Here is a 27772-nt window from a genome sequence, read left to right as displayed (position 1 = left end):
TTTGCCACTGTTGTCTGATCTGTTTGCTCGGATTAGGGGGGCCAGTTGGTTCACCAAGATAGATCTTCGTGGAGCGTATAATCTTGTGCGTATAAAGCAGGGCGATTAATGGAAAACAGCATTTAATACGCCCGAAGGCCATTTTGAGTACTTGGTGATGCCTTTTGGGCTTTCTAATGCCCCTTCTGTGTTCCAGTCCTTCATGCACGACATCTTCCGAGAGTATCTGGATAGATTTATGATTGTGTACCTGGATGATATTTTGGTCTTTTCTGATGATTGGGAATCTCATGTGAAGCAGGTCAGGATGGTATTTCAGGTCCTGCGAGCCAATGCCTTGTTTGTGAAGGGCTCTAAATGTCTCTTCGGAGTCCAGAAGGTTTCCTTTTTGGGCTTTATTTTTTCTCCTTCTACCATTGAGATGGATCCAGTCAAGGTCCAGGCTATTTATGACTGGACTCAACCTACATCGGTGAAGAGTCTTCAGAAGTTCTTGGGTTTTGCTAATTTTTACCGTCACTTCATTACTAATTTTTCCAGTGTGGTTAAGCCTTTGACAGATTTGACCAAGAAGGGTTCTGATGTAACGAATTGGTCTCCTGCGGCCGTGGAGGCCTTTCAGGAGCTGAAACGTCAGTTTTCTTTGGCTCCTGTCTTGCGTCAGCCGGATGTCTCTCTTCCCTTCCAGGTCGAGGTTGATGCTTCTGAGATTGGAGCAGGGGCTGTCTTGTCACGGAGAAGCTCTGATGGCTCTGTGATGAGGCCATGTGCTTTCTTTTCAAGAAAGTTTTTGCCTGCCGAGCGGAATTATGATGTTGGTAATCGGGAGTTGTTGGCAATGAAGTGGGCATTTGAGGAGTGGCGGCATTGGCTTGAGGGAGCCAAACATCGTGTGGTGGTCTTGACTTATCACAAGAATTTGACTTATCTCGAGTCTGCTAAACGGTTAAATCCTAGACAGGCTCGATGGTCGCTGTTTTTCTCCCATTTCGATTTCGTGGTTTCATACCTTCCGGGTTCGAAGAACGTGAAGGCTGATGCCCTTTCTAGGAGCTTTGTGCCTGACTCTCCGGGAGTTTCTGAACCGGCTGGTATCCTCAGAGAGGGGGTGATTTTGTCTGCCATCTCCCCTGATTTGCGACGGGTGCTGCAGGAATTTCAGGCCAATAGACCGGACCGTTGTCCACCAGAGAAACTGTTTGTCCCGGATAGATGGACCAGTAGAGTCATTTCCGAGGTTCATTCTTCGGTGTTGGCGGGTCATCCTGGGATTTTTGGTACCAGGGATTTGGTGGCTAGGTCCTTTTGGTGGCCTTCCTTGTCGCGGGATGTGCGTTCCTTTGTGCAGTCCTGTGGGATTTGTGCTCGGGCCAAGCCTTGCTGTTCTCGTGCCAGTGGATTGCTTTTGCCTTTGCCTGTTCCGAAGAGGCCCTGGACGCATATTTCCATGGATTTTATTTCGGATCTTCCAGTCTCTCAGAGGATGTCTGTTATCTGGGTGGTTTGTGATCGTTTTTCTAAAATGGTCCATTTGGTGCCCTTGCCTAAGCTGCCTTCCTCCTCCGATTTGGTTCCACTGTTTTTTCAGAATGTGGTTCGTTTGCATGGTATTCCTGAGAACATTGTGTCTGACAGAGGATCCCAGTTTGTGTCCAGATTTTGGCGGTCCTTTTGTGCTAAGATGGGCATTGAATTATCTTTTTCGTCGGCCTTCCATCCTCAGACGAATGGCCGAACCGAACGAACTAATCAGACCTTGGAAACTTATCTGAGATGTTTTGTTTCTGCTGATCAGGATGATTGGGTGACTTTTTTGCCATTGGCTGAGTTCGCCCTCAATAATCGTGCTAGTTCTGCTACTTTGGTTTCGCCTTTTTTTTGCAATTCTGGTTTTCTTCCTCGTTTTTCCTCAGGTCAGGTTGAGCCTTCTGACTGTCCTGGGGTGGATTCTGTGGTGGATAGGTTGCAGCAGATTTGGAACCACGTGGTGGACAATTTGACGTTGTCACAAGAGAAGGCTCAGCGCTTTGCTAACCGCCGTCGCTGTGTGGGTTCCCGACTTCGTGTGGGGGATTTGGTGTGGTTGTCTTCTCGTCATGTTCCTATGAAGGTTTCCTCTCCTAAGTTCAAGCCTCGTTTCATCGTCCTTATAAAATTTTGGAGATCCTCAACCCTGTGTCATTTCGTTTGGACCTCCCAGCATCGTTTGCCATTCACAATGTGTTCCATAGGTCATTGTTGCGGAGATATGTGGTGCCTGTGGTTCCTTCTGTTGATCCTCCTGCTCCGGTCTTGGTCGAGGGAGAATTGGAGTATGTGGTGGAGAAGATCTTGGATTCTCGTGTTTCGAGACGGAAGCTTCAGTACTTAGTTAAATGGAAGGGCTATGGTCAGGAGGATAATTCCTGGGTTGTCGCCTCTGATGTCCATGCGGCCGATTTGGTTCGTGCCTTTCATTCGGCTCGTCCAGATCGGCCTGGGGGCTCTGGTGAGGGTTCGGTGACCCCTCCTCAAGGGGGGGGTACTGTTGTGAATTCCGTCTGGGCTCCCTCTGGTGGCCTTTAGCGATACTGCGGGTCTGTAGCAGGGCTCAGCTGCCTCATTTCCTGCTATGCTGGTTCCTATTTAACTCCACCTGGACCTTTACTTGTTGCCTGCTGTCGTTGTATTCAGTACTGGTTCTGATCTCTCCTGGACTTCCCTGGTTACCTGTCTCCTTCTGGAGAAGCTAAGTCTTGCTAGTTCTTTTGCTCATTGTTTCCTTGAAAATGTTTCTCAGTATATGATGAGTTCAGTCCAGCTTGCTTATATGTGATTTTTCGCTTGCTGGTAGCTCTGGGGTGCAGAGTGCGCCCCTCACATCGTGAGTCGGTGTGGGGGTTCTTGTATTTTCTGCGTGGATAGTTTTTGATAGTATTTTGTACTGACCGCACAGATCCCTTGCTATCTTCTGTCTATTTAGTGTTAGCGGGCCTCATTTGCTAAAACCTGTTTTTCATTTCTACGTTTGTATTTTCCCCTTAACTCACCGTTATTATTTGTGGGGGGCTGTCTAAACTTTGGGTTATTTCTCTGAGGCAAGTGAGGCTTTGCTTTCTCTCTAGGGGTAGCTAGTTTCTCAGGCTGTAAAGAGGCGTCTAGGTTTTCAGGTAACGCTCCATGGCTGCCTTTAGTGTGTGTGGATAGGATCGGGGTTGCGGTCAGTATAGTTCCCACATCCCCAGAGCTTGTCCTAATATTCAGTTTACCTATCAGGTCAGTTTAGTGATCCTAACCACCGGGTCATAACACATTTGCCTCGGCACACATGGCAACAGTTCATGTCTAATTGTCTGTCCCAAGACCCACGCGTGATCAACATTTTCAACAGAAACCTATACTGGTTGGACACCGTTCTTGACCCACGGTACAAGGACAAATATCCTTCGCTACTGTTTCAGTCACCAAGGGGATTCATAATTGAATCCATCAAGAGGGCCGTTGTCGATCATTTCATGACAACATCAGACTCAGACACCGCTGGTAGCAGAGGTAACAGCTGTTTGCAACAGCATGCATTAATGGGGAGAGACATGCCCAGCAGGTCCAAAAGAGGTGGGGGGAAAATGTCCACAAACTGGGCCATCTTCAATAAAGTGGCTCATCAGCAAGGGCTATGTGCTAACAATGTCAAGGAGGCAGAAGTTGAACAACATGATCAACGAGTATCTAAGTGACCATACCTGCTACCTTCCTGATGCCTCAGTTCCATTTAATTACTGGGCATCCAAGCTGCACTGTTGGCCAGACCTCTCCTTTTATGCCTTGGAGGTGCTGGCCTGTCCTGCTACTAGTGTGGTGTCAGAGCGTGTTTTCAGTGCCGCAGGGGCGATCATCACAGATACAGGCACATGGCCGACAACAGAGAATGCAGACAATGTGACTCTGATTACATTTAACAAGGACTGGATTTCACCACAGTTTTTAACCTAAAACGTTCTTTTATGCTACTGGTGATCACGTCCATCCCTTCCTATACAAACCCCTTTCCTCCTTCTGATTACATGTGCATCCTACTCCTGCTTCTGCCACATGTACATCATGATCAACAAGCTAGAAAAAATGTTCCATTCATTAATATTTCCCATCAGAGGCAAATGTGATGAGACCTCCTTCCTACATCAACCATGGTATCATGCCGCTTGGGCTAATTTTTGGAAACACTAGGTCTATGCCTGCATGTTGGGCACTGGAACTACTGTGCTAGTAGTCTAGTTTCATAATTGTCTGGCTCTTGAGGCCTCCTTCCTGCGTCAACCATGATACAGCCCCTTGGGCTCATTTTTGGAAACACTATGTCTATGCCTGCACATTGGGCACTGGATCTACCGTGCTAATAGTCTAGTTTCATAATTGTGTGGCTCTTGAGGCCTCATTCCTGCGTCAACCATGATACAGCCCCTTGGGCTCATTTTTGGAAACACTGTCTATGCCTGCACATTGGGCACTGAAACTACCGTGCTAGTAGTCTAGTTTCATAATTGTCTGGCTCTTGAGGCCTCCTTCCTGCGTCAACTATGATACAGCCCCTAGGGCTAATTTTTTGAAGACACTATGCCTGCACATTGTGCAGTGGCAGCGGAACAACAAGGACTGTAGTCCAAAGTTTAGAATTGTGAACCCCTTGTGATGATGATGGGTAGCTTCTTCCTGCGCTAACCACCACACAGATTTTTACCGCCTGCTTTTAAACAATCATGCAACCATTTCAGCCTTTTTCTCAGGTCCCTAAACCTCTTAGTAGAGCCCAGCATAAAATTACTCGCATTTCCCATTGACTTGCATTGGACACGCTACTCGTTACGAATACCCGAGTATTAAGACCTACTCGTTATGAGTATAGGGAGTCTGAATATTTCACTACTTGCTCATCCCTATCCCTGACCAATCGCAAATCACTTTCAGATGGGCACCCACTTTGAGAATCATAGTAGCTCCAAGACGCCTGAAGTTCTTTGAAAGTAACTAGACGCAGCAGACCTTGAACATGCCGCTCCTGGCAGTTTTCAATTTAAAGTAAACCAAATGTCTCTGCTGCAAATGCATTTTGCACAATACAGGTCAAGTAAAACAGGGGAAACCTTCCCTTTAAAAACATATATGACCGGTCAGACCCAATTCGTAATCAACTTTATTGAGTGTGAATGCAGGCTGCAGTACGTTTGCAGGACAAATCAGACATTAAATAGAAGACTCAAGTCACGCTTTGCTAACATAGCCAAAGGCTTTATGTATTATTTTCTCTCCAGACATTGTACCAATGAGCATCGTAAAGACACTGCATGTATTTCTATTGTTCTAATTGAGTTTATTCCTCCTGAAAACCCCAATCGGATGGAGATCCTCAAAAAGAAGGACATTTATTGGATCTATAGGTTGAATACCTTAAAGTCTCATGGACTTAATGAGATCACAGAAGTATTTATATGAGTTTGGCAAGTCTATAGATTATTTTTACTAAAGCGTTTTTTATGTATTTTAATCTTTTTACACATAATATTCTCATTTTATTTTTATGTTTTATACCCTAATTGTTATTTTTATTTTCATTTATGCATACCAGTGCAATTTCTCTTTTGTTTTATGAAGGTACAAAACCCATCACAGAAATATTGAGTGGCCTTAATTTTATATATCTTTTATTGTTATTTTATATGCTACTTCTGTCTTTTTGATATTGATCACCTTTGTCATAATTTGTACTATATACGGTATATCTTTCTGTACTTTTACTATTTCTTTATAACTTTAATTACCTTCACCACATTTGCACTAATTTGATCTTTGCACCCAGTCTCCACTATTTCTAACCCCATACTCTTGAGCACTTTCTCTGAACACAAACCAAGTTGGTGTTTCTAAAGTAAAATAAGATTGATGCCAGGTAAACAAATGTATACAGTACTTGGGCAAAGTCCCTGCATAGTTTTGACAGTTCTGTGAACTGGCCTGCAGATGGGTTGTGGATTTGCAAAACCACATTCTCAGAGTATAAGCACACAGTTTTTTTTCAGGTGGATGAGAAAAGCGCTCAATAAAATGTTACAAATCTAAAATATATGCACAACAATGTCAAAACAACTTGTTATGGTTAGGTTATTTTTAGATTCTTTTAGCTGCTTCAGATTTTGAAAGCCATGAAGCAGATAAAAGAAGCAACCTGATCATTGTTCAGATGGCTTCTGCTTGGAATGCACATTCTTCAACCTGACCATTGTTCAGAAGGCTTCTGCTTGGAATGCACCTTCTTCAACCTGACCATTCTTCAGATGGCTTCTGCTTGGAATGCACATTCTTCAACCTGACCATTCTTCAGATGGCTTCTGCTTGGAATGCACATTCTTCAACCTGACCATTCTTCAGATGGCTTCTGCTTGGAATGCACATTCTTCAACATAACCATTGTTCAGATGGCTTCTGCTTGGAATGCACATTCTTCAACCTGACCATTCTTCAGATGGCTTCTGCTTGGAATGCAACTTCAACCTGACCATTCTTCAGATGGCTTCTGTTTGGATGCCGCCAATATTTTATATATAAAATTAAAAAATAAAGATGCTGGTGGCAAAAAAGGTTGCAAAAATGACAACAAAGAAGGCAGGCAAGACACTGCCGGTGTTTTCCTGAAGTGTGTTCTGCTTCAGAGACTCAGCGGGTACACCAACATATATAAGATGCCTTTTTTGCATGCATTTTTGGGTGTTATGGGTGCATAGATCCTGGAAGCAAAGGCTTAAATTTAAAGAAGACAAAAGAGTAATTAATAATTAGGAGGCAACTGGAAAGAATGGCACATTATCAATATGTTTCTCATACTGCTTTCTTCATAAAAATGGGTTAATATATGTGTACTGAGAACAAATTAGGCTTACCCTTAAAGAGGTTTTCTCCAATTGCATATTCAGGGGCACACTATATGGTCCCTAAGTTCCTGCCTGACCCAGGGCAGTACGCTCCTGAAGTTTGACAGTTTGGACCAGCGGAAAGTTCATGTCACTAGTCCAAATTGTTCTCTTTCACAGGCTGCTAACAGAGCCTCTGCAGCATGGCAGAACAGTAGGGGTACTGGAGCTGGTTGGATCTAGTAATGAAGCCAGCTTCGAAGTTGCATGAGCAGCCAGCGAAGCATAGAGCCTGCTTAAGTAGTGGGATTACAGGCTGGGATGACAAGGTGGCCAGTAACTTGGGCAACAAGCAGTACTTTATAGAATTTAAAATCCATCAATTATTGAGAATTTTAGTGGAGCATTTTTTTCCAGAGGATTTTTAATAAGTGGTAAATTAGAAAGTTGCTAGTTTTTACAAACACTTTGCAATTTTACTCATATATAAACTTTCTACTGTTTTTCCACCAAATTTCCCCTGCAGCCTTCACTCCTTCTTTGGAATCTAGCAATGCTGATGTGTAAGTGAAGTTAAAGGTCCCAATGCAAAATGAGTGTCGAGCCCCATCAGACACCAGATATTTTTGAGCAGCTGCTACTTCTGAATCCATATAGCTACACCCCTGGTGCCTTGATTTAATCTTTTCAACTGTTCGTAGGTGGTGTTTGCCATCTCGATGCATAAAATTATTTTCAAGGTTTTTCAAATATAAACAATAACTGTTTACTTTAGAATTTTTCTATTAAGTGCACATAAAGCAGATGATTATGTAAGATTTCTTTATAGGCAAATAATAGGGACAATTATAATTTTTATGGAGCAAAATTAAAGAATTTGTGAGATCAATATTCCTGTGTATTCATTCTTACATGTATATAAACAATGAACACCCTGTCACCTATATCCATAAAGAGCATAACACCTCAACATTGCATGTATTGTATTTATAGAGCAAAAGGAAAGTTTATGGTTCAGCTGAAATCAATGGTCAAAATCCAACCTTTTATTGAAGATTCAGAAATAGATTAGAGAGCAAGCGATTCACACGGTGATTAAGAATGCATATTGTGCTCCAAAGACGTTGCTATAAATTGCTAACACTGAAACTCATTTTTAGTTCATTTTTAAATTCATACGTTCAGTTTTTATTTATTTGTATATTTTGTTTTGCAGACAGTGATTGCAACTGGGGTATCATATGCATTCAATTTCCATGTAAAATATGAAGTTGACATTGTTGGAAAATTGCAGAAAGGGTATGAACATTAAGATTATATTTGGGTATAAAACAAGTGAAACCAGTTGTTTTGGCATAAACTATGTTTCTAAAAGTCATAAATTAGTTAAACAACAATTTTCGCTAATTTTATATAGGCACTTCGAAAATGATGCTATATTAACAAATTTGATCACCAACAATAAGGAGACAAATAACGAAGAGATCCATACTAAAAAAATATCACATTTTTATTTCAATCATAAATACGTAAAAGAAAGCAGAAAAAAGCAGAAATGCCTTGCAGGGTACGCGAGGTGTGATAGTAAAGACAGTATTAATATTGGATGGTACCTATATTTTGCATGTTTTTTAAAAATATAGAAACAATATTCATAAAATATATAGATGGCACACTGAAACCGGTATATGGGTAAAATATATAGGTAAAAAGTATAATGGCAGATCGCACTTTATATATTTTGGTATTGCTTAATGTGGATTAATAGTATGCCAAAATAGGCATGTTAAGAACAAACGTACATGATACTAAAGCTCCTATATCAGAAGATAGTGATTCCCTGTTCAGGTATATTTCTTAGCAAGTGCTAATTGAAACCCTCCTATAAAGTGCATAGAGCGCTGGTGTTATATGTTATTACTAGTTGACAGTGGCCCGATGAATCCTGTGGACTGTTCACCTCAGCGTCCCCTCGCCTCAACATTTTATATTTTATTAGTATGGATCGCTTTGTTATTTGTTATTTGTCCCCCTTATTGTTCGGGCTCAAATTTTTAAAAGTCATAAATTGTATATAAGTTTCAATATCACACCATACTTTTACCAAAAGCTGCAAATGTAAGATTGGTCCAACAGGGGGTGTGCAGCCTATAACTTTTAGGCACGTTCATTAAAGAGGTTGTCCACTACTTTATCATTGATGATCTATCCTTAGGGAAGGTCATCAATATCTGATCTGTCGGAGACCGACATCCGGCACCCCCGCCAATCAGAAGTTCTAGGTGGAGGTCGCCGCCACCCAGAAGTGCTCAATTGGTACTGCACATCCACCTCCTATTCAAATCAATAAGAGGCGGATGTGCAGTACCCTGCCATATACAGTATCTGACCTATCCTTTGATAAAGCAGTGGACAACCTATTTTAAATTTTACAGTAGAAAATATTGCTAATGTTGGGATATATCTGCAACTGCTCAGAGGTGGCATAGATTTCATTTTCTGAATTTTTAACAGTGGCACATTTTTATTCCTAAATTTTTTTTAAACTGGCATTTAAAATGCCCGTCTTCATAAATGTGACCCAATGTCTAATCTGTTTTGTGACATATTTGCAATTATTTTCACTAGAAATTAAAGCCATATGAGCATGCACAGTTGTGAAACTGGACTGAAAGTGGATGGGGTTTGTCGATGGACCATGAGTTAGACACACCTATACATGCACCTTTTTTAATAGTGTTTTAACATTTGTGCGCAATCTAACTCTAGTAGGTGGGTGGAAATCATTTATATTTCTGATTAGCATTCCAGCTACAAAAATCTTAGACACTTGTCATGTATTAGGAAATGTTTTACCTCAATACAGTTAAAGTGTAAGAGTCTACACTAAGTTCCACATGATTTTAATTTATGATCAGTAGGCAATGCTGCATTTCTGAAGCCCACTTCAAGTGTCATTGTTAAAGCACCACTCCAGCAGGGTTTTTTCGTCAGTGGTGCTTTAAGCACAAAGTTTCTGCTCCTGGTCTTATACTCACCCTTCATCGTCTTCACCTATTTTTGGTGCCACTCCTGTCCCGTGACGCCATTCAATCTTGTGACAGCAGCTTCTGACCAACTGGAAGTCAGGAGCCATTTCTCAAGCTCCAAGTGCCAGTCTTTGAGAGCCAGAACAAGGTCAGAATGAGACTCTCATAGACTTGTATTGAGTTGTGACCTCCACCTCGTTTCATGAAACACTGGAGCAGCCGGCAGCTCACAAACTGCCAGAGGCTAACGGGAGCAGCAGGGGCGAAAACAGATGAAGACGCTGGAAGGTGAGTACAAAACAGGGGAAAGGGGACTTGGATTTGAAGCACCACTTCAGCGGTAACATAAAAAAAACACTGAAGTGGTGCTTTAAAGTATATGTGCTGTTTATGAAATATCAATTATTTGAAGTGCCATGTGCCTAGGGATTTACAATTTTAGATTGACAGTTATATATTATTCATATTTTATAATTATTTTTACATCTTTGAATTTGAGTTATCACATACTTCCATAAAAACTATCTGTTCAGCAGTAAAAATCCTATTCATACAGAATTACTCTGGTTTATTATCCATAGTAAAATATATATAAAAAAAGTTATTATAATTGTATAGTGAAATGCCTTACTTGTCTCTTTATACAGCTTTCAGGCTCCACAGGCACCAAGCATTTCGGTATTTGAACAATGCGTAGCTGACGGCTTTTCTATTGGAATTGTTGGATTTGCTATAGGTTTTTCTGTCGCAAAAGTCTATTCCGTAAAACATGACTATGTAATAAATGGTAATCAGGTATGTTACATAAATCTTTTAACCAATTCAGATATTAATTTTTATACATATGCATAAAATATAAACATGTTATAGCCATATGTTCTAGATTTTCAAAATCTCTATATGCCTTTATATAAAATCAGCGGTACATGGGGGTAAACCAAGATCTCACAACAGGCAATAGAAAGTAATCGTGTTTGCTAATTATTTAATCTATATATATAATTGTCTAAGGGTAACTTCCGTCTGTCCTTCTGTCACCGTTATTCGTTCGCTGATTGGTCTCGGCAGCTGCCTGTCATGGCTGCCGCGACCAATCAGCAACGCGCACAGTCCAGAAAAAAATGGCCGCTCCTTACTCCCCGCACTCACTGCCCGGCGCCCGCATACACCGCTCACACAGGGTTAATGCCGGCGGTAACGGACCGCGTTATGCCGCGGGTAACGCACTCCGTTACCGCTGCTATTAACCCTGTGTGTCCCCAACTTTGTACTATTGACGCTGCCTATGCGGCATCAATAGTACAAAATGTAATGTTAAAAATAATAAATAAATTTAAAAAAACCTGCTATACTCACCCTCCGCCGCCTTTCTCGCTCCTCGCCACGCTCCCCGGACCGCTCCATTACAACCGTCAGCTTGCGGTGAGGTCCCGTCCCAGGGCTGGTGTGCGGCAAGGACCTTCCGTGACGTCACGGTCATGTGACCGCGACGTCTTCATAGGTCCTGCTCCCACCAGCCCTGGCACTTGCAATAAAACTCGGCTTCAGGAAAATGGCCGCCGCGATCTCGATCTGCGCATGCGTGGCATCCCGCGGCCATTTTCCTGAAGCCGAGCACTACCATCTGCACAGGATCCCACGAAGAGGAGAGGCGGGACGCGGAGGAGCAGCGACAAGAATGGTGAGTATGATACACTACAAGGGGCCCTCGGATCGTTAGGTGAGTATGTTTATTTTTTATTTTTTGGACCTGTCACATACAGTGCCTACAAGTAGTATTCAACCCCCTGCAGATTTAGCAGGTTTACACATTTGGAATTAACTTGGCATTGTGACATTTGGACTGTAGATCAGCCTGGAAGTGTGAAATGCACTGCAGCAAAAAAGAATGTTATTTCTTTGTTTATTTTTTTTTTAAATTGTGAAAAGTATTTTCAGAGGGTCATTTATTATTCAACCCCTCAACCCACCAGAATTCTGTTTGGTTCCCCTAAAGTATTAAGAAGTAGTTCAGGCACAAAGAACAATGAGCTTCACATGTTTGGATTAATTATCTCTTTTTCCAGCCTTTTCTGACTATTTAAGACCCTCCCCAAACTTGTGAACAGCACTCAAACATGGTCAACATGGGAAAGACAAAGGAGCATTCCAAGGCCATCAGAGACAAGATCGTGGAGGGTCACAAGGCTGGCAAGGGGTACAAAACCCTTTCCAAGGAGTTGGGCCTACCTGTCTCCACTGTTGGGAGCATCATCCAGAAGTGGAAGGCTTATGGAACTACTGTTAGCCTTCCACGGCCTGGACAGCCTTTGAAAGTTTCCTCCCGTGCCGAGGCCAGGCTTGTCTGAAGAGTCAAGGCTAACCCAAGGCCAACAAGGAAGGAGCTCCGGGAAGATCTCATGGCAGTGGGGACATTGGTTTCAGTCAATACCATAAGTAACGTACTCCACCGCAATGGTCTCCGTTCCAGACGAGCCCGTAAGGTACCTTTACTTTCAAAGCGTCATGTCAAGGCTCATCTACAGTTTGCTCATGATCACTTGGAGGACTCTGAGACTGACTGGTTCAAGGTTCTCTGGTCTGATGAGACCAAGATTGAGATCTTTGGTGCCAACCACACACGTGAAGTTTGGAGACTGATGGCACTGCATACGACCCCAAGAATACCATCCCTACAGTCAAGCATGGTGGTGGCAGCATCATGCTGTGGGGCTGTTTCTCAGCCAAGGGGCCTGGCCATCTGGTCCGCATCCATGGGAACATGGATAGCATGGCCTACCTGGAGATTTTGGCCAAGAACCTCCGCTCCTCCATCAAGGATCTTAAGATGGGTCGTCATTTCATCTTCCAACAAGACAACGACCCAAAGCACACAGCCAAGAAAACCAAGGCCTGGTTCAAGAGGCAAAAAATGAAGGTGTTGCAGTGGTCTAGTCAGTCTCCTGACCTTAACCCAATTGAAAACTTGTGGAAGGAGCTCAAGATTAAAGTCCACATGAGACACCCAAAGAACCTAGATAACTTGGAGAAGATCTGCATGGAGGAGTGGGCCTAGATAACTCCAGAGACCTGTGCCGGCCTGATCAGGTCTTATAAAAGACGATTATTAGCTGTAATTGCAAACAAATGTTATTCCACAAAATATTAAACCTAGGGGTTGAATAATAATTGACCCACACTTTTATGTTTAAAATTTATAAAAATTTAACTGAGCAACAAAACTTTTTGGTTTGTAAGATTTATGCTTCTGTTAATAAATCCTGCTCTTGTTTGAACTTTGAAGGCTCTAACTTATTTGCATCTTATTAAACCTGCTGAATCTGCAGGGGGTTGAATACTACTTGTAGGCATTGTACGTGCCTCGGTAATATACTACGTCACTGGGCAATATCCTACGTGGCTCTGCTGTATACTACAAGGCTGGGCAATATACTACGTGGCTGGGCAATATACTACAAGGCTTGGCAATATACTACAAAGCTGTGCAATATACTATGTGGCTCTGTGCAATATACTACGTAGCTGTGCTGTCTACTAGGTAGCTGGGCAATACACTACGTGGCAGGGCAATATACTACGTCGCTGGGCAATATACTACGTGGCTGGGCAATATACTACGTGGACATGCATATTCTAGAATACCCGATGCGTTAGAATCGGGCCACCATCTAGTGCTTTATATTATCAGCAATTAGAACAACAGAATCCTTAGGTTCAACAAATCCAACTAATAACATATGTAGTTGGTTGTCTGGAATTTGTTTGCCAGAGCATATTCTGACTACTTTGTTGATCAGACAATAAATAAACAACACAAACAATTGTATTGCACTTCTCTCATGATGGACTCAACGCACAGTCGAGATAGTAAATTAATCAGTTTAAAATATACAATTCAAATTTGTTATTTGGGTTTAAACACCAAACTGAACTGATGCGTTTTGAGCCTTGATTTAAATCTCTCTGATTGATGATGCTGGTAATGAATTACAGAGTGTGGGGCAGGTGTAACAAAAGATGCCTCCAAATGTTGTATACTGTATCCTAGGTATGGATAGTTTTTTCATGTGTACAAGGTATGATAAACTGTTAAAACAATAAAAACAGATTAAAACATTCAGAGAAGGTACCTACATGACTAGACTAGGGAGGTGACAAAATGAGAATGCCAAGAATGATTAGTTTTTAATCTAGCTGTGGTGTTTTGAACTAACGAAAGGCTATGTATTATTATGTTTTGGAGGCCTACAAATGGGACATTACACTACTCCAGGTGGGAGGTTATGAGGTGCTTAACTTGAGATGAGATATTTAACTTTTCAGCATTCCTCAGATGGAAAAATGTTTATTTATTGAAGGCTGAAATTTGGTTTTTGAATCATAGAGTCATAGAATGGTAGAGTTGGCAGGGACCTCCTGGGTCATCTAATCCAACTCCCTACTCAAAGCAGGATTCACTGAATCATCCCAGACAGATGTCTGTCCAGCCTCTGTTTGAAGACTTCCATTGAAGGAGAACTAATGACCTCTTATGGCAGCCTGTTCCACTCATTGATCATCAAAACTGTCAAAAAGTTTTTTTCTAATATCTAATCTGTGTCTCCTCCTATTCAGTTTCATCCCATTGCTTCTAGTCTTTCCTTGTGTAAATTAGAATAAAGATGATCCTTCTACAATGTGACAGCCCTTGAGATATTTGTAGACAGCTATTAAGTCTCCTCTCAGTCTTCTTTTTTGCAAGCTAAACATTCCCAAATCCTGTAACCGTTCCTCATAGGACATGGTTTTCAGACCAGTCACCATTCTGGTCGCTCTTCTCTGAACTTGCTCCAGTTTGTTAATGTTTTTTTTAAAATGTGGTGCCCAAAACTGGACACAGTATTCCAGATGAGGTCTGACCAAAGAGGAGTAGAGGGCAATAATGACTTCTCGTGATCTAGACTGTATGCTTCTATTAATTCATCCCAGAATTGTATTTGCCCTTTTTGCTGCTGCATCACACTGTTGACTCATGTTCAGTTTATGATCTATTAGTATACCCAAGTCTTTTTCACATGTGCTGTTGCTTAGCCCTGTTCCTACCATTCTGTATATGCTTTTTTCATTTTTATTGCCCAGATGTAGTACTTTGCATTTTCCCTGTTAAAAATCATTCTGTTAGTTGCTGCCCACTGCTCCAGTTTATTTATATATTTTTGAATCCTCTTTCTCTCTTCTCTAGTATAAGCTATCACTCCTAGCTTTGTGTCATCAGCAAATTTAATCAGTTTACGCTCAATTCCTTCATCTAAATCATTGATAAAGATGTTGAACAATGCAGTGCCCAGGACAGAGCCCTGTGGTACCTTACTTGAGACATTCTTCCAACTGGATATGCAGCCATTTACGACCACTCTTTGGGTCCCATCACTAAGCCAGTTATGAATCCACCTAACAGTTGCCTTGTCCATTCCATACTTAGTTATTTTTGCAATAAGGATTGTGTGAGATACTTTGTCAAATGCTTTGCTGAAGTCAAGATATACTATATCTACAGCATTTTCCTGATACACCCAGTCAGTGATTCTGTCATAGAAGGAAATTAAGTTAGTCTGACATGACTTATTAGTTAGAAACCCATGCTGACTCTGTTTAAGCACTTCATTCTTATCCAGGTACTTACATACATGTTGTTTAATAATTTGTTCAAAGATCTTTACTGGTATAGACGTTACACTCACTGGCATATAGTTCCCTGTGTCCACCTTCTTCCCCTTTTTGAAGATAGGAATAACATTTGCTCTTCTCCAGTCTTCTGGGACTTCTCCTGTTCTCCAACAACTTTCAAAGATTATGGAGAGTGGTTCAAAAATTTCTTCTGCTATCTCCTTCAGTACTCTGGGGTGTAATTCATCTGGACCCGGAGACTTGAATTCATTTATGTTAGCTAAGTGTTTTCTCACTATCTCTTTCTGTTTATAGATATTCTGGATTCTTCTATTCCCTTAATAGGACAGTGAAATTCAGTTGATGTTAGATTTTCTTTCTGAGAGAAAACAGATGCAAAATAGGGATTTAAAAGTTCGGCCTTCTCAACATCCTTTCTTACTGTTTCATCATTTTCATCCTGTAAGAATGTCAGTTCCCAATCAATAACCACATGAAACTGCATACCTGATCTGAGCTTTGAAGGGTTGTATTTTCCAAGGAAAAAGATGGTTGAGTAGGAGGTTGCTACTTTGCTGTTAGGTGCTGTCCTTTGATAAAATTACATCCATTTTGTCTGTTCAGTTCAGCTGGCATTCATCCTTCATTGCAGTTCGGCTAGGCATGGGTCATGAGCCCTTGTCTTAAATTTTAGGAATATTTGGGTATGATCATCATAGCAGTGGTATGCCAATCTGTGGCTCTAGATTATTTTACCCACTGATAGCATGTAAATGGCAAACAGCATTTAGCATAGAAACAAACCTTGTCTAAATGTCCTACAGCAGTGATGGCAAACTTTTAGAGACCAAGTGCCCAAACTGCAATCCAAAACCCACTTATTTTTCACAAAGTGCCCTGACTACTGAGTTTTTAGATTAGACAGAAAAAAAGACAACTCATACATTAGCGTGCTATAGAGTCAATATCAAAGAGCTTGTAAGTGCTGCACTCCAAGCCTAAGATACTAGCCACCAATTGTAGTGAAGGTCTGTTCTTGAGAATGGAAAAGATTTTTAATCAAAAGTAAAATTGCAAAGTTGTTTGTTTTTACAACCTCTTTGCAGTTGTAAACCTTTACCATAGTGAGAACAAACCCTCTAAGGCCATGTTCACACTTTGCGGTTTTTACCGCGGATCCGCGGCGATTTTGATGCTGCGGGTCCGCAGCAGTTTCCAAAGCGTTTACATTAACATGTAAACTCTATGGAAACCGCAAACCGCAGTGCACATGCTGCAGGAAAAACCGCGCAGAAACGCAGCGGTTTAAAAACCGCAGCATGTCACTTCTTTGTGCAGAATCGCTGCGATTCTGCACCCATAGAAATGCATTGAACCGCTTACTTCCCGCATGGAGCTGTGCCCACGTTGCGGGAAGTAAGCGGATAGTGCGCGGTTGCTACCCGGGGTGGAGGAGAGGAGACTCTCCTCCAGGCCCTGGGAAGCATGAATAGTGTAAAAAAAAAAGAATTAAAATAAAAAATGATGCTATACTCACCTCTCAGCGCTGCACGCGGCCGGCCGGTCAGAGTTGCTGTGCGAGCAGGACCTGTGATGATGCCGCGGTCACATGACCGTGACGTCACGAAGGTCCTTCTCGGCACAGCATCTTTGGAACCAGACCGCCGAGTGCAGCGCCGAGGAGATCCGGACATCAGAGGGTGAGTATAAACCATTTTTATTATTTTTATCATTACTATTGATGCTGCATATTGCTGCATATGCAGCATCAATAGTACAGGAGTAATCCCGCAGCGGAAACCGCGGAACAAACCGCGATAAATCTGCAGGGATAACCGCAGCGGTTTTGCCCTGCAGATTTATCAATTCCACTGTGGGAGAACCCGCAGAGCACACCGCAAAGTGTGCACATGGCCTAATGCAGGGATACAAAACTCAAATACACAAAGGGCCAAAGATAAAAGCTTGCAGAAAGTTGCAGGCCAAAAAAAACTGTCTACTATTGAGGAAGTTTTTCCTTATCAAATTAAACCATTAACTTTTTGAATTATAATGGAATAATGCAATACGTTATGGAAGAGCCGTAAAAAGCATATGGCACAATGGCCTACTTTAAATATGTAATAACAAAGGATAAAGAAACCTTGAATAAAACAGAAAATAAAGTATGATGCAAGTGTAAGGGGGTCGATAGCACTGCAGGTACCTGCGTGCTGGGTCCAGAACTAGAGAGGCTGCATCCCCTGTTCCCGGGGGAAGCCTGAGTGAGCCAGACCTTCCTTCTGTACCAGGAAGGTGGAGAAAGCACACGCAGCAGCGGAGGGATAAAAGAGAAAGAGGGATAAAAGAGAAAAGCGTGCACATGAGGTCAGTTTGTCGAGAACGCAGTGCAGCGAGGGGCGCGCTCTGCCTCCCCTGCCCTCACCACAGAGTACAGGTGCTGTGACAGGTGGCATAGAGGGAGCCCCCATCGCCTGCAGAGGGACCTCTGCAGAACAGAGCAGAGACGTGCACACAGAGCAGAGCCGTGCACACCGAGCAGACCAGAAGGACAGGGACTGCTGCGCTGAGGGGAGCTGTGCTTCTAGCAGCAGCAGCCAGAGAGAGAAGTGCTCCAATTGGGGAGCACCAGCATCGTGCAGGCCAGCGTGGGCCATCTTCCGCCGTCAGCAGCGGAGATCACAGAGGAAGAGTGATGTGGAGTGTGTGCCTGGCGACTACAGAGAGAGGTGCAGTGTACCAGTGACTACCAGAAAGCAAGGCACCAAATGCACCATATCCGTGAGTACAGCACACGTGCCCCATAAGAGTGAGCGGGGACAGGACAGACCCTTGCACCCTGACAGTGCCATTATAGATTTGTCGAGTCACGTTGGGCTCATATAGGCCTGTGGCCCGGTCCCTTATCAGACACTACAGCAGAGACCAGTGAGTGCTTCGGTCCCAGAGCATCCGTACAGCGTAGGCCCGTGCCCAAGCACCGCCACTGCTGACAGAGACTGTGACGAGAGACGTGCAGGGGCCACGTCGGGCTCAGACAGTGCAGTGGCCCACGCTCTTCCGGCCACATCAGTATATGGACTAGGGTTCAGCGGAAGGTACCGGAGACTGACCGCTGCCACCAGAAGACCGGGCATTGATACCCATAAGACCTACAGGGAAAAGATACCGCACCAGCTGTTGTCGGCACTAACCATTTCATGGACCTAGGAATTATTGACACTCATCAAAACGGCTATTACCAATACCGTTATTCTTCACTTCGCCATATCCTTTGCCATTGAACTGTTTTATCCCGTTTAACCCTTTACCTCTCAGCGTGGAGTATTCCCCTGTTAATAAACTTGTTAACCCTTGCTCTGCCTCCTGTCCGTCACTGCATCCCGCAACCTGCTTACACAAGCAAAAGTGCTCCCAAACACAATATGATACCCCCACAGTGTACTCCTCCACACACAGAGCATGATGACCATACGGTATCCTCCCTCAGTTCCCCCAACAAAGAATGGTGACCCCATCACAGTATGATTCTCCAACTGTAATCCCCACACAGCCCTCCGTACAGTTTAGCTGGCACGTAAAGATTTCCATAAAGTATAATGGCTCCACATAGTCCTCCATAGAGTGTAATGTCCCCAACATAGTCCTGAATAAAGTGTAATGGGCCCCACATAGTGCTCCAAGCAGCATAATGGCCCCACATGATGCTCCATACTATAAATGGATCCACATAGTGCTCCATACTGTGTATTGGCCACACATGATGCTCCATACTGTATAATGGCCCCACATGGTGTTACATACTGTGTAATGTGCCCACATAGTGCTACATACAGTATAATGCCCTCATATTAAGAAAAAACAAATACCATATATGCTCATGTATTAGCTGACCCGAGTATAAGCTGAGGCACCTAATTTTGCCACAAAAAACTGTGAAAACTTATTCACTCTAGCTGGGTATGCATTGTCCCCTCATCCCTATTCAGGTATGTATGGCTCATTATCCCCATCCTTATCTGCATGGCTCCTCATCCCTATCCTTGTATGCAGGGCTCCTTATTCCCATCCTTGCATGCAGGCTCCTTATCCCCATTCTTGTGTGGATGGCTCCTCATCCCCATCTGTGTCTGCATGTCTCCTCATCCCTATACTTGTATGCATGGCTCCTTATCCCCATCCTTGTATGCAGCCTCCTTATCCCCATCCTTGTATGCATGGTTCCTTATCCCCATCCTTGTATGCATGGCTCCTCATCCCTATCCTTTTATCCATGGTTCCTTATCCCAATCCTTGTCTTCATGGCTCCTCATCCCTGTCCTGGTATGCATGGTTCCTCATCCCTATCCTTGCTCCCATGTGAAAAGCATAAAAAACATCCTACTTACCTTCCCTGCATGCCCCTGCAGCATCTTGTTCCTTTGCCAGCAGCATCTGCTTTTTGAGCAATCACGTGTCCCCGCTCATTAAGGTAATGAATATTCACCTCTCTCCACACCTATGGGGAGTGGAGAGAGGTGAATATTCATTACATTAATGAGCGGGCAGCTACTGGAAGCCAGTGGCTGTGGCTGTAACTGCGCGCGCTACAAGAGAAATGGATATTCACTGCCAGTACAGTGAATATTAATTTGCCTTTAGCAGTAGGCACAGGCTTTAGCCACAGCAGCTGGCTCCTGCCTCCTGTAACCTGATGGGATGGCGCACGTGCAGAGGAGAGTGGCCACTTTGCTAGTGATGAGGGATATAGTGAGGGGGCTGAGAAGAGTGGTGGCAGCACCAGTCATGAGGATATGGCACGCGTACCCACCGAGAGGGCTCTGCGTGCCCCCTCTAGCACGCATGCCATAGGTTCGCCGCCACTGTCCTAGAGAATGAGGAGCAAACAGATACTCATTGTGACATTTTAGCTAGGAAGGAACTGATCCATTGAAGAACTATGCTATCAGTTCTGCAGAATTCATTAAGTCTTTGTATTAAAATATCATGAAATGCTGCAGAAATCTCCAAGAGTATTAGAATTAGTATTAGAATTAGGAATCACCAATGTCTCTTGCCATGAGCAGATTTTTAGTACTCTTGTAACTGCTAATTCGGTGCTATATTTTATTGCAGAAGCCAGACAGGAAAGGGTCATCGATGCAATCACCTGACAGTCTGACATCTGGTTGGACAGTGTAGGATGCTAGCAGGTGCAAAGGATGCAGTAACACGCAGGAGGCAGAGCAAGGGGTAACAGGTTCTTTATATAGGAACGGTAATGGTACAAGCAGGGGGATAAAGGATGTGATTGGAAGATGGGGGAAAGTCAAATGCAATACAACATAACAGATTAACTTATCAGTCTCTGTGCCCTGGAGGAAGGTGGCTGGAAGATCCCTCGGCGGCGCTGCAGGTGACGGGAGATGTCTCCAATCTGGTCCCGCAGATGAGCGATGCACTTTCTCCTTGCAACAATGAATCCTCCGGGTTCTTCGGCACGTGATCTCCTGATCCGTGCACAAGGTGGAGTAGAGGTGATGGTCAGCGGCGCAGAAGAAGAAGCAGAAAGTTCAATAGGCAAGGCCGCAATAGAAGCACACAGTCCAGCGGACACAGCCACAGGCACTGGCCGGTCCTTAGCAGACACTACAAGGATGGGACTAAGCGGTATCTCCGCGGTGGTGAGTGGAGCTAAAGTACATACTCTATCCTGGTCACTACCTGGTGCGAAAGTCTCTCTGGGCTGAGGGTAGGAAATGTCGGCAGTCTGGCTAGCTGAGGGTATAGGCACAGCTAACGGGCATGGGTCTGTGGAGAGGGAGCTAAACGTCTCGCTACTCACAAGCTCATTCCCCGCCAAATGTCCCTTCTTCCCGCTCAAACTGCTATTTATGTCGGACCAGCCCCCAACAGTCAGGTGTCCTGAACTGCTTCAACAATCTCTTCCCCCTGAAACACTGGTGACAGCCCCGACGGTTCCGGCCCAGACAACCAGGAGAGACTGTTAGCTTGGCTCTCTTTCCTGTTCTAGCAATGTCTTTTTCTTTAAATTCTCTAGGAAGGGCAATTTAGAAAGAGGTCTGCAGCTATTCATAGCATCTGGGTTCTTTAAAAGTTGCTTGATGACTGCTTCTTTCAGAAGATCAGAGAAGTTTCTACATTGCATAGAACATAGAACAGGTAACTATATTCTTCATTGCCGAACAAGCATAGGACACTCCAGCAGGAGTGATGTCGGCCGTGTCACAGAGACACCGAAAGATTGTTGTGATCTCTGGTTCACCTAGCAGATAAAATATCAACTATTGAGTAGAAGTTTTAATATTGCTATTGATATCATTATTTGATGTTGTTTGGACGCCAGACAGACTAGCGGAAACTTTATACATGAGGTAGTGGGCAATTTTTTCAGAGTGTTGTCATAATGATGTAGGTCTTAGGCAGTGTGGATTGCAAAATGTATTTACTATGCAGAACAGTTGTGCTTGCCTGTTGTTTGCATTTGCTATCTCTTGTGGCAGAAAAGTGGATTTTTTCTTGTTTATGGTTCATTAGTAGTTCCTAAGGTGGAATGCCAGTTTATGTTTGACCTCCAGGGACTGGTATTATTTGTCATTGGCATTCAAGCTTCCTTTTTTTAAGCTTTTTCATGGAGTAGACTAACCAGGTGTTTTAGTGTGAAATGTTTAGTGTGTCAGGATAGCAATGACATCAAATGCAGATGACACAGATTTGTATTGCTGCATTATATAGTCAAGGTCTGAAGAAGTGTCCATCTAACCGTTGAAACTGAGATTGTTCCTAACATTTTGGATCAATAAACTTTTAAGAACTCTGTGTTTTATGGATTATTTTAGAAAATTAAGGTTATACTCTGAGGTTTCAGGGATTGAGGTACATCGTGAAGTTATTTCTGCACAGTCGGTGCAAGTCGGGAGCCTATTGCTTAGTTCAATTCTTTTTGTTTGTTGTACTCAATGGGCTTGTGATGAAAAGTTCAGTACAGTATGGAATGTGCTTCAGAGCTAAGACAAATCCAGCATGGTTGTAATCCACTAATTTTGAAAGCATGAAGGTGTAGAGGTCGAAGTTGTGATATAATGTATTGGGACATTCTATATTTTTTATTCCTTAATACTGTGGATCTCTAGAAAATCATACTGTTATGTGGAGAGTCAAAAATCAAAATTCTCAATCAGTATGTCTTTGGAGTGTAGTAGGAAACTGGAGGAAACGGAGGAAATCCACCAAACACAGATGAAACATACAAAATGTTGCAAATGTTATCCTTGGTGGGGACAAATTTCTAAATAAAAATCAATCTTGGAGGTGTTTTGTTAACTGGTTAAAACAGTAACAAATCTTTCTTTCTTGGGCAATGCTGTTGTAGTGGTCGGCGCGTGGCTCTGCTCCGTGGGGGCGATGGGGACTCCTTTCATTTGGGGTTGGTGCTGTGTGGCGGCCATTGTTGCTGTGGTTTTGTGCTGGTGGGGCTGCGCAGTCTGAAGACACCGGGCCGTCTGCCCTGCCTGTGCATTGCTGCTGTGGTGGTGGTCGGCACGTGGCTCCGCTCCGTTAGGGCGGTAGGACCCACTGCGAGGTTTGCCATGACGTGGCAGTGGGCTTCATACAGTCCGATCAGAATGTTAAACTAAGAACCTCATGTTCAGTTATATATATTTTTGCCTAGCGGCTTTAGATCAGTGTATGATTTTTGGAGGTGCAGTCCATTCTGTTTTTCAGCATATTGCATGTGATATGTCCTTTTTTTTGTTTGTATGTGTACTCCTTCCATTTGGCACAGGTGATTTTAATTAGCAGGAGACTGCAAAGTAAGGAGTCTAACCCATTTCTGCTCTCACTGAAGGGCTTGATGGAGATGAGTTTTATTGCTCCTTTCATTTGGGGTGGTGCTGTGTGGCGGCCATTGTTGCTGTGGTTTTGTGCTGGTGGGGCGGCGTGGTCTGAAGACACTGGGCCATCTGCCTTGTCTGTTCATTGCCAGTGTGGCGGTGATCAGCGCGTGGCTCCGCTCCATTAGGGCTGTAGGGACCCACTACGAGGGTTGCTGTGACGTGGCAGTGGGCTTCATACAGTCTGATCAGAATGTTAAACTAAGAACCTCATGTTCAGTTATACATTTTTTTTACTAGTGGCTTTAGATCATTGTATGATTTTTGGAGGTGCTGTCCATTCTCTTTTTTCAGCATCTTTATGAATGTGACTTGTTTAATATTTATATTACATTTTCAGGAGCTGGTAGCTTTTGGATTAAGCAACATATTTGGTGGCTGTTTTAAAGGCTTTGCTGCAAGTACTTCATTGTCAAGATCTGCAGTCCAAGAAAGCACAGGAGGGAAAACTCAGGTAAACATTCCTCAAATTATTTTGCTAATTACTTAAATATATCATCTAAAAGCAACTGTATTTATAAGGTGCCCGGGACTTGAGCCCCTTTCCCTTCATCCATCTCCACATTTCCTTCACCCTTCTATACCCTCTTTTCCCCATCTCCCGGTTGAGACACAGCTCAGGTAAAGAAAAATAGTAGTTGGCCTCATTTATCAATAATAACTTGGGGAGGTTTGGGAAGAAACTTCTTTCTTATCTATCAAAATTTCGAGGTATGGGTAGAGCTGTTAAACCATATGTTCTATAGGTCCACTCATCAACACTGCGTATTTATTGCCCGCTTACAAATTATATAAACACAAAATCAAAGGGGTATTTTCAAATTGTCTCTAGAGCAGCTCAGCACTGTGATTCTTCCATATTATTGGAGGGGTAGCAGGCAATCTTCTTTGAGTGACAGTTCTGGTTAGATTCCTTCTGCTACTGTTATTGTTCTGATGCCTACACTGTTATCGCTATATTTGCATACAGAGATGACAGGACATTAGATCAAACACATGGTTCAGGAGAGTGAGCTTAGGAAAGTGAGAACTGTGATTAGGAGAACTGCTCTGGAAACTGCTGATGCTGAGGGCTGTGAATTGTGATTATGCAGTACTCATAAGAGCAGCTAACTGCTATATTGAAATCAATGGACTGGAGAGAGCTGACTGGGATTTCATGAATTAATTCCTCAGCCTGCAATGTAACATCCACACCCAGTCTCTATGGCCGGTGTCCCACTTGCAACTGCAATGCAAGAAACTCGCGCCTCAATACCAGGTACTGCCACCGGTGGTTGGGACTTGCACGTTCAGCTGCATAGAAATAAATGCAGCCGCACAGTCCGGTCCCGAGTGCCGGTAGCAGTGCCGGGTATTGAGGTGAGAGACTCACGCAAGTTTCTCTCATTGCAGTTGCAAGTGGGACACCAGCCTATAGGTCGTTCTCCTAGGTGACAAGCTACTGTGTATTCTATGTAAGATTAAAGCTCTCATGGCAGGAAAATGAAACCAGATAGAAATAACACATAAATAGCAAACTTGCTTATTTTCATGCTATATAACTAAACTAAAGCAATTTAATGACATGAGAATATGCTGATACATTTTTTGGCCATTGAGCAAAACATAGAGAGATCCATGTTAACTAGTAACGAGAAGAATTAACTTTCGATTAAACCATTTTGTTTTGTGTTTTGGCTAGGCTATCATATCAGATCTGTGGACGTCTGGTAACTTGCACGACCCACCGATCAGTTGTTTAACCCATTCATGACTGGGCAATTTTCTGTTTTTATACTTTCCGTTTTTCCTACTCCTTTACCAAACCATAACTTTTTTATTTTTCACTTGATATAACCATTCTTTTGAGGGCTTTATTTTCACCATAGTGAAATGGTGAAAAAATGCAATTCAGCAATAGTTTTAATAGTTTAATTTTTGCAGCATTTGCTGTGCAATAAAATGACCTGGAACCGTGCAAAAATGTCACTAATTTGTAAAGAAACAACTTTAGTTTGTGTCGTCATTTTCTGAGATGTGCAATGTTTTTATTTCTCCAGTACATCTGTGTGAGAGCTTATTTTTAGCATGGCAAGCTGACTTTTTATTGGTACCATTTTGGAGTATATACAAAGTTTTGATCACTTACCGTAATTGTATTTCTTGGTCGAGTTGTGCTACTGAAAAACTTTCACATTTTGATTTTTTTCTCTTTATGTCTTTAACATTACAACTTAATTCATTTTAAATTTTGATAGATTCAATTTATACAGATGCGGCGATGCCACATGTGTTTTCTTTTTCTTTTTTACCCTCTTGATATTTAAATGGGGAAAATAGAAATTATTCACATTTGGAGTATTGCGTACTTGAACCTTGATCTTATCAGTAGCTCTATATACTGTACTGCAATAGTACTGTTGTATGTAGCTAAAATATTGGTATCAGCAGGAGTAATGAAATGGCAGGCACAAGGGCCTTTATGAGGCCCCAGCCGCTAAGGCGAATCATCTGAATTCTTTGGGGGTGGGAAGTGGGGAGAAAAGTGGGCGTATAGAACCACATACTCTTCAGAGAGCACATCTAAAATGCAGCTGTTAGAAATGAACAGTGGCATTTAAAGGGTTAACAGCTCCTGTTACAGACAGAGGATATCTGTGTAACACAGTCGGCATGTGCCTAGTATGGTGAGGGCTCAGTTGCTAAGCTCCTTATGCATAAACAGGCAGCTGATGTTGGTAGAGGTTATGGGGACAAAGCACAGCAAAGGAAAAGTTTTCTATATCTTCCTATATTTTGAAATGGTTGGTATTAACATACTGAGAACTACAGGGTGGACCATTTATATGGAAACACCTGGGTGGGCCACTTATAAAGATACATCCAAAATGACCAACTACAAAATGGCCGCCATGGTCACCACCAACTTCTTGAAAAGTTTTCCCCCTCCCATATACTAATGTGCCACAAACAGGAAGTTGATACCACCAACCATTCCCATTTTATTTAGGTGTATTCATATACATGGCCCACCCAGGTTTATCCCCATATATGGCCCATCCTGTATGATATCAGCACAGCCATTGCAAAATGTACGGAGCTGTGACTAGCAAACAATGACTGGGATGTGGTGCTTGCTGGAGCATCATGGCCTATCCAATCAGCAATCAGTCTGACCTCTAGCACCCCCACCAATTTAACATTGTTACCCTACCCAAAAAAGAGACTCACCTACAAAATATATTACTATTATCCCTCCAATACACGTATAACTGATTACAGATGAAAACACAATCTTTATTAAATAAAAATACAATTCCTTCTTGATGAACAGAGACTGACTAGAAATAACAAAGCAAGGAAACAAAAAAAAACAAAGTCTCAACCACAAAGATATTGTGATATGGCAATCCACCTTAACCCACAAAAAAAGGTCTGTACGCGTATCGTCATTCACAAAAGAGACAACTTATCAGGAGACTGTATTGTACCTTAACTAATATTGTAAGACATACACCCCTATAAACATTTAACTTATTAGTCCTGAACAGACACCCAACACTAAACGTGCTAAACCCAGTCCTGGGGAGTCCCTATTCACCCTAGGAGCTCCCCTGCTGATTAACCATTAAGGTATGTGTGGCACCCCAGGAGTCCGGATGCCACAGTGGCAATGCCTCCCTCACAGGGGGTAATGCCATGCCTGGAAGTAAGAAGGGATCACCTTAATGGGTAACTCTTTCCTGACTTCAGAGCAGAAGGGGGAGCTATAAACCCAATTTCAGGGGAGCTTCCCTGATAAGTTCTGGTCTGGAGGCGAGGTTAGTCAGTCAAAGACAGTGAAGGAAGAGGAAGCAAGTGAGGAGAAACTGGGGATAGGAGCTGCGATTGAGCTCACCCCAGGACTGAGCGCAACAGACGTGACACCGGAGTCCGTGGTTGTGTGAGAACTGTATACCCCACAACTGAATCTGGAGAACAGGAGATTGCAGGTCTCCTGGCTACATCTGTCTCCTGAAGGTACAGCAGCAAACTAGAGAGCCTGGAGCCACCACGATGGAGTGACATCAGGAAAAGGCTCGAGCTGCCTGCTATGCGGGTAGAGTTCCACTTAAAAGACAGACTGAGAGAGGGACTTGAAGAGAGCTTAAGGCATCAAGAACCTAAAAAACAGTGCAGTGGGGAGGCTTCCAACCCCAACTGGCTAGGGGGATTCTGAACTGCTTCCAGGCTGCCCGGATTTCCAATGCCACCTGTACCTGTGCTCCGGACTGTACCTACAATTAAAGGTAAAGAAACTACAGTCCCTGTGTCCTCCAACCATTCCTGCACCCCAACT

The 27772-nt window shown here is 43.0% G+C and overlaps 1 protein-coding gene across 1 annotated transcript in view; it reads left to right on the top strand.

Moving 5' to 3' along the window:
- The window catches only part of LOC143775977 (chloride anion exchanger-like), a 111542-nt gene that overhangs the window by 38368 nt on the left and 45402 nt on the right, over positions 1–27772 (top strand). The window contains exons 8-10 of the mRNA XM_077264803.1: positions 8098–8180; positions 10558–10705; positions 23792–23905. Coding sequence (XP_077120918.1) covers positions 8098–8180; positions 10558–10705; positions 23792–23905 — 345 coding nt within the window. The remainder of the gene's footprint in view (positions 1–8097; positions 8181–10557; positions 10706–23791; positions 23906–27772) is intronic.

This window comes from Ranitomeya variabilis, chromosome 5, assembly GCF_051348905.1.
Source record: "Ranitomeya variabilis isolate aRanVar5 chromosome 5, aRanVar5.hap1, whole genome shotgun sequence".
Lineage (NCBI taxonomy): Eukaryota > Metazoa > Chordata > Amphibia > Anura > Dendrobatidae > Ranitomeya > Ranitomeya variabilis.
This window is presented reverse-complemented; position numbering and strand designations above follow the sequence as displayed.